An 8,229-nucleotide genomic window follows, 5' to 3' on the forward strand; every position below is an offset into this window, starting at 1 on the left:
TTGTGCCTAATTAATAATATGGCTTTAAAATAAAACGTTTCTACTAGCCTTCTTGATGACCAGGTATGTTTGTTAATGTGTTTTAATATGCGTTTTTCGTTTAAAAAGTGTGATGGTATGACATAAAAATAAAAAAATGTTTTTGAGCGTTTTTCATTTTTGTGTTTTCCGTTAATATTTTTGTTTTAAAAACAGAAAATATAAATTTGAGAAAAGTTCACATATACCCCTATTAAACTACCACACAATTGACAATGTCTCTTCTAAACTTCCAATTGAGATAATATATGTCCCTTCCAAACTACAAAAAAAAATTGACAATGTCCCTAAGGCCAACAAAAAGACAAAAATGACCTTAAAATTTTAATCAATAAGACAAAAATACCCCTATAAATTCGAAAAAAAAAAAAAAAAAAAGTTTAATTTTTTTCTTTAGCAAAAACGATTTTTTTATTTTATTTTAATTTCCACTCTTTTTTTTTTATTTTAGTTTTTTTTTTTTGAATTTTTAATTTTAATTTTATTAAGGGTATTTTCTTCATTATAGGATCATTGACAATTTTTGGTAGTTTGTACTGACATTATCAATTTAATAGTAGTTTGGGAGGACATTGTCAATTGAACTTTCTCCTAAATATTTTAATAAACATAGCCAGAAGTTGCCATTAGATACACATTTCCAGCACCCATTAATTACTTCCCCTCTAAATTCTAATGGAACTATACCCAATTATATCATTTTGGAAATTAAGGGGGAAAAAAATAAAAAATAAAAAGAATACATATGCTAGCTAGGTTTAAACGTTTTGTTTAGGTTGAGTTGAACTTAATTATCACGTCCTTGACATAAAGAGATTGAACAATAATAACAAATATATATATATTGTGAATATTAGGACAGGTTCTAGAAAATACACTATTTCTACGCCATAACTTATTTCTTCTACATTTTTTCAACGTAATAATATTCACAAAATTACGGAAGCAAACACATGCAGACTATGCAGTCATTCATGACGTGAAAACTTAATCACCAAAAAAAAATCTAGTGTTGATTTCAACGTATAGAAGTGAAGTTGAACTTGAATTTGCAGCTAGACGAAAAACGATGAGATGCTATATATGCTAGCAAAGTCCACAAATTTGTCTATATATGTAATGCCGCAGTCTTTTGAGACCTAACTAAATTAACCAACTATATATGGTGTTTTGTCGTTATGTACTTTTCTCAAGCCATGACATTTAGGAATGATAATTGGTTAATTTCTTGATGTGAACAAAGCACAAAATTTAATGTTAGTTAAATCCTTATTCTACCACTCATTAAAGACTCATTAAAGCTTACTCCAAGCCATTTTTTTTTTTTTTTAGGGAAAAGTTTACATACCATTTTCAAACTACGTATCATCCAATTGAAGAAATTTGTAAATCTAACTTATCTAATAAAACTGATTCTATAGGAAAGGGTTGCCAATTCCTTATAAAGATGCCTAAAGTTTTGTCCACAATTAAGCAATGTGGGATTAATATTCCTCAACACTCTCCCTCACGTGGAGGTTGCCAACTCCTTATAAAGATGCCTAAAGTTTTGTCCACAATTAAGCAATGTGAGATTAATATTCCTTAACACTCTCCCTCATGTGGAGGCTAGTATTTTTTCTTGTCCTTGTTACGGGATAAGTAGTGTGGACTCCATTCGTCCTGTAATAGGCCATGATACAATGAAAATTACTAGTTTTCTAAAAAGCTGTAAGCTAATATGAAGATGTAAATTTAATCACTTTTTTTTGGGAAGATAATTCAGATTTCATTTCAATATGGCCAAAAGAGCAAAAAACAAAAAGCTCTAGGGTCACTATGTAATAAATACAATTAGGGGTTTTCTCTATCCAGATACGATCAATGGAAAATGAAGTTGCTGCCTTAGCTAAATCGTGCGTCGCTTGATTTGCTTCTCTTCTCACATGACAAATACTCCAGCTTATGAGAGCTCCAAGAACTTCCTTTGTGTCATCTACAATTTGTCCAAAAGATCTCCAATTAGTCTCCGACTCCCCTATGGCTTTGACAACAATTAAGGAGTCTCCTTCTAAGATATCTTGAAAACTCAATCCTCCACAAAATTATGCTGCCCGTAGAGCTCCCATAGCTTCACCAGTCACTGGTTCTTGCAGTATTTGTGCTACTTCACTTCTGGCCGCACTAACAAGTCCATTGTGATCTCTCACAATGATTCCAAACCCCATCCTTTTATGCTTGGAATCAATGGAGACATCCCAATTAACCTTATACTGTCCAGCAGGTGGTGGTGTCCATTTCTCCTCTCCCACAGCTGCGTCTTCCATGTTCTCCCCGCTATGTCCCTCTGCTGCCCTAAACTATGACAGTAGAGCCTCACCTTCTTGGACCATCCGATTTGGGTGAAGAAAGTCACCTCAGTGTACAACCGAATTCCTTTTTGGATAGGACGGAAAACAGGTACATATCTTCTTTGCTGCATCGTGATAGCAATCTCTCCAACACATCCAGAAAGCATGTTCCCTCTATATAGGTTTTTTGTAAATTCCCACGACAGGCCCCCCACACGTCCATAGCTGATGGGCATTCCCAAAGGATGTGCAGCACTGTTTCTCTTGCATTTCCACACAAAATACACTGATCCTCTTTCATTACATCCCTCTTCAAAAGATATCCTTGGTAGGGAGTATGTTTTTGCATGCCCTCCACAGGAAAACTTTTGAGGAGTTTGGAACTTGCATGCTCCAAAGGAACTTCTACAGATATGTATTCCCTGATTGAGCTGAACCCATTCCAGAGTGCATTATTTTCAGCTCCATTTCCAGATGGTATGCACTCCTCACAGCTGAGGGTGAAACTCTCCATATCATCATGTCTGGCTTCCTGTATTTACTCATTGGAAGATTGCAAATCAGCTCTATTTCTTCCTCCTAAAAAATTCCACTGATAAGAGCCGGGTTCCATCCCCCCGTACTAGGGTCAATATGCTCGTTAACAGTGGCATTTTCATTAAGAATTCGACAGTGTGTTTGTATGCTGTAGGTGGTGGGCTTGGGTACGTATCCACTTATCCTTCCAAATGGGCACATATTTACCATCTCCAATACGCTATATTATCCCCTCCTGAAACAAGTCCCTGGTAGCCATTATACTCCTCCATGCAAAGAGGCATGCATGCTCCCCAGTTTTGCTTGTAAAAGTGTCCCATGATGATAATATTTTCCTTTTAGAATTTTCCCCACCAATGGACCGTGTCCTCCACCCCTCAAACTTTAATTGTGACAATATCACCTCTAAACTATCAAAAATAAAAAATGATCTTAATTTTTTTTAATAAGACAAAAATACTCCAATAAATTAAAAAAAAAAAAAAATTCCACACCCTGATTTTTTAAATGACAATATTAGTTATATACTGGGGAGTATTTGTTTATTTTTATTTGAAAAAAAAAAAAAATTCTTATGTCACGAAATCTATTTTTGTGTTTTGAGTATTTATTAATATTTTTGTGTTTCAAAGTATGATGGTTTAGAGTGTCCAAGAGTCCCAAGATTGATCGACTGTCAGGCATAATTTTATTTTTATTATTATTTTTTTTATGTCGGGGAGCCTCTTCAAAGCAAGGCCCTTCAAACTCACCACTGCAGAATAAACCCTGATCTCGTTTGTCGGACATAATTTTATCGAGACCAAAGGGGTCATGCAACGACAAAAATGATGGAATTTGAATTTGAAGGCGAAGTGATTGGCCGGTCTTGCTTTTTGAGAGAAAACGTACATTAGTAATCTAATTTTTGTATATATTCAAGTTTTGTTAATATATTATTCTCATTGGTTGTTAATATAAAAATCAAATTGGTTGCTCAATTAGTAATTTTTTGATCATTTGAATTTAATGTCTATTATTACTTAACAACAAATTTATCAAGACTATCTCCTTTTTATATTGAATTAATTTATATCTATTCCTCTTTTATTGAAGTTTTTCTTTCCAAATTTATATTTTTTGTCAGACATGTTTAAGATTAGAAAAATATAAAGCATGCTTCAAAATCAAGTAATACAGCATCCCTCAAATCATGGTAAAACGATATATATCCTTGGATAATATTATTCTACAACTCCAAAAAACATGATTAAGAAACAACAGGCAATTGAAAACACGCCATAGTCGTGAGATGCAACTCAGCCAATAAAGCAGACAATATTATGAAGAACGTGCAAAACATGCTTAAATATTGCAGCAAATTAAGTAATTAGTGAAACTGCTGGTATGATAAAACATGTGAGGATATATGATTGCATGGCTAGAAGCCTAGAAGCATTACAGCCCTTTTGCTTCTTCTTGTATTAATTATAATATATATTTCTATATAAATCAAATAACCTAAATTGTATACCCCTTTGAGCCGCTCGCTGTGCAGCGGAATATGATAAGATCTATTTTATGATGTAGACCATTTTAAATTTTTAAATGACATGACAATATAAATAATATTTCTAAATTTTATAGTAAAAATGGTGTTGTCGCGGGACTCGATTGGTATGTAATGAGGAAGGCAAGATTGTAAGCAATAGCATAGAAATTAACCAATTTTAGGAGGCTTACGTGAACTGAAATTCAGTCAATATATAGGATTCGGTTTAATTGGTTGTCACCAGGCAGATTTGGATAATGTGAATGCTTTTATATATACATTATTAATACATGGCTTTGATCGATTCTCTGCAGATTAGGCAGCTAATTAATTAAGCTTAGGAATTTATATATTTCAGCCTGGAAAATGCTTTTCTTGCTAATTAAAAATATGTAGCATTAAGGGCATTTTTTAAGCAATGACGGTGGGTATTTTTCATTTTGAATAAATGGATAATTAAAATAAAGTTATCTCTTGAATATTTAATTATATATATAGGTTGCTTTTGCTTGTTTAATTAATTAATCTATTCAATAATGCACTACGTGTATATATATATATATATATATATATATGCGGCAATTCTTTTACGTTCCTTTCGTTGAGGAAAATAAACACATGCATGATATAATTAATTTTAGTCAAAAATCGGGGGCAGAAAAAATAACTAAAGATCATGACGTGGATTCGACTCAGAATAAAAAGCTGTGTTCTTGTTAATTTAATAATCACACCTTTGATACCAACATGTCTGTTGGTCTGCAAGGTACCGACAGCAATTAAATCTCTAGAAAGGCCAAAGGAACATTCAACGATTTTATTATTATTTTATATAAATAAAAGTCTAATAAACGAAAAAAAAAAAAACTGTTTTTCCGGGGTCGAAAAAGAAAAAGAAATAAAAAGAAGAACTAGTCAGCAAAAAGGGTGTGGCAATCTTGACAGCTGTGACGGACGACGTAACTACGTGTAATAGACATCTATAACTATCCGAAACCAAATAGGAAACGTGCCCGCAAGCCAAACCTTGGTGTCTGTCTCTATCTCTCTGTTTTCTATATTTTGAAACTTCGCAGAAGCATCATGTAAAAAATGTTCACAGTCACACTGATCTCTTGATTTATATATACCAGCATTTCTAGCTCTTCAATCCCATTCATTTAATTTGTTTGTTTCTTTTATCTTGAGAATTGTCGGAAAACTCTTGTTAGTTAATTTGTTGAGAAAGATGATGAAAGAAAGCATGGGAAATCCCCTGTGTCTAAAGTCATTGAATCACATCTCGCTTGTTTGCAGATCGCTGGAGAAATCTCTTGATTTCTACCGGAATGTTCTTGGTTTCTCTTCCATAAGAAGGCCCGGTTCCTTTGATTTTGATGGTGCATGGTACGCAATTAATTTGTTGAAAATTGAATAACAGAAAATAATATTCCTTAACAATTTGTTGAATATTAATTATCATTCATTAATTTCCTTTTGGTTTTGATTCTGATCAATAGGCTATTCAATTACGGAATCGGCATACACCTCATCCAATCCGAAAACTCAGAAAGCATGCCAAAGATTACCCACATCAATCCAAAGGACAACCACATTTCTTTCCAAGTTTGTCATCTTTCTATCTCTGTCTCTCTCTGTTTCTCTGTGCATGTGTTTTTTATGTAATTAATGGCTAATTTAAGTGGCATTTGTGGGCAGTGTGAAAGCATGGCAAATGTGGAGAAAAAGTTGAAGGAGATGAAGATAGAGTACGTGAAGAATAGAGTGGAAGAGGGCGGGATTTACGTGGATCAACTCTTCTTCCACGACCCAGATGGCACGATGATCGAAATCTGCAACTGCGACAACCTCCCTGTGATTCCTCTATCTGCTGACATCGTCCGATCATGCTCACTTGTCAATTGCATTAATGTCCAGCAGCAACAGCAGATTCAACAAATGATCGAAATGCCACCGCAGCAACGGTTGACATGCCTACCTTCTGTTCACATAACGGAAGATTATCTTCACTGTGCCTAAAACAAACCTCCACAACTTTTTTTTTCTTATGTCATTTTGTATGCAGTACCTTTTTGCAGAACAATTGTTTTATATACTCCCGGTGATTTCCCTCCTTCTGTCCGTCTTCTCTCGTGCAATAAGTTCTGTTTTGCTCACATGAACAGCTCTTAAAACATGTATTGCGAGGTGTAGTTTTGGATGAATAAAAGATTTTATCTTTCTTTTTCTAAAGAGATTGTTAAAAACTCGCTTGATCCGATCATGATCATGATGATCATATATATATAGAAAATGGTAATTTTCGTGAGTGATTCATGAGCATTAACGGGTTCAAAGGCCTACATTGTGGCACAGCAATATGTTGAGGTGATCAGTTACGATAGGGTTGGTTGTGTGATTTGGTCAAAGTTGTGTTCATTGCAGCCGACTTGCGTCATTTTCTTTGGCCGATTTCTAGCTGGACTGCCCTCTGCAAAACCTAACTGACTATAGTACAACACCATAGCCCACATTGAACGAGCTAGCTAACAGTCGCTTGGCTCAAGTCAACACACGTGGATGGCTAGAAAAATGCATACATATACGCATCTGCTGCGGAAGAGAAAGAAGATCGTATTTGTCCTCTTTGAGATGCAATTGTACGTACGATCACTTTGGCAGTTTTATGGTGGGCCATGATTATTCTGTAGACATGCACCAGATATGACTGCTGCATGTGTTACAGACAATTGTGGTCATATGGTTAATTTGTTTGTCTAGTTGTTATGTGTGGATGACAATCATGACATGTTTATTGCTACCAAAACTATGTCAGAGATTAATAGATTTTTATTTCAATTAATTGGATGATAAGCTTGAAATGAAGGATTTTGGTGCTTTGAAAACGAGCCTAAGAGTGAAGATTAAAGAGTATTTGAATGCCCTTTTAAAAAATAAATAAAAAAAAAAAAATTTGAGTATTTGAATGCCTTAATATGCAGACAAAGGCACAAAAGCTACTCATTGAAAATACTAGGATATTGGTTAAATTGGTGTTGGTCCATTCCGGCCAAGTATGTTAGTTAAATCAGTTAATTAACCGATTTTATACCGATATATATTAATTTTGACAATTTCGATTAATTCATTTAATTTGATAAAGTCAGTTAATCGTCGGTCGGTTAACTTTTATGGGCGAAATCTCTTTTTGACCAAATTTTTGGGCAAAATCTCAAATTAATTTTTTTGGGGCTAAACAAGTGTTTATTGGACATGTTTATAATCACCTTTAACATATTTATTATCTTAAATTATTACAAATGGTCACTTTGCAAAGTTAAGATTTTTAAGACCTTACCATTTAAGATTATCAAAAGCTCAACATGAATCCAACACGCATACAAATTATAACCAATAATATTTTAATTACACAATCCGTGAACTTGACATGAATCCAACACAAAATTATGGTGTTAAGGTTGAGGGGTTTGACCCGTTTAATTAAATGATTCGGGTTAATGTTGATTTTATAATCTTATACTCAAATCTCGATACGATCCAAATTTGACACACAAACACGAATTGCCACCCTTATACGTACAAATGGGGCAGATATTGTTTGGACGCAGGCACTGCAACAAAATTCATTGAAAGATTGAACAGGGGCTTCTCATAATTAATTGCTTCAATTATCAGCAATTGACAGTCTCATTGAAAGGTTTGTTGCTGAGATTTTAGCCTACAAAAATCCTAAAAATGGGGTGAGCCACTGAGAGCTAGCTCGATCCGAGGCCCATGTACCACATGAACGAA

At 34.2% G+C, this 8,229-nt stretch overlaps 1 protein-coding gene across 1 annotated transcript; it reads left to right on the plus strand.

The window, feature by feature from the left end:
* The first annotated feature begins 5,554 nt into the window (after positions 1-5,554).
* On the plus strand, positions 5,555-6,561 carry LOC132166553 (glyoxylase I 4-like). The gene is made up of 3 exons (XM_059577390.1): positions 5,555-5,823; positions 5,937-6,042; positions 6,136-6,561. Exons 1-3 carry the CDS (start codon positions 5,666-5,668, stop codon positions 6,454-6,456), a joined length of 585 nt encoding a protein of 194 aa, XP_059433373.1. The 5' UTR covers positions 5,555-5,665; the 3' UTR covers positions 6,457-6,561.
* The last annotated feature ends 1,668 nt before the right edge of the window (positions 6,562-8,229 follow it).

Source organism: Corylus avellana, chromosome ca11 (assembly GCF_901000735.1).
Source record: "Corylus avellana chromosome ca11, CavTom2PMs-1.0".
Classification (NCBI taxonomy): domain Eukaryota; kingdom Viridiplantae; phylum Streptophyta; class Magnoliopsida; order Fagales; family Betulaceae; genus Corylus; species Corylus avellana.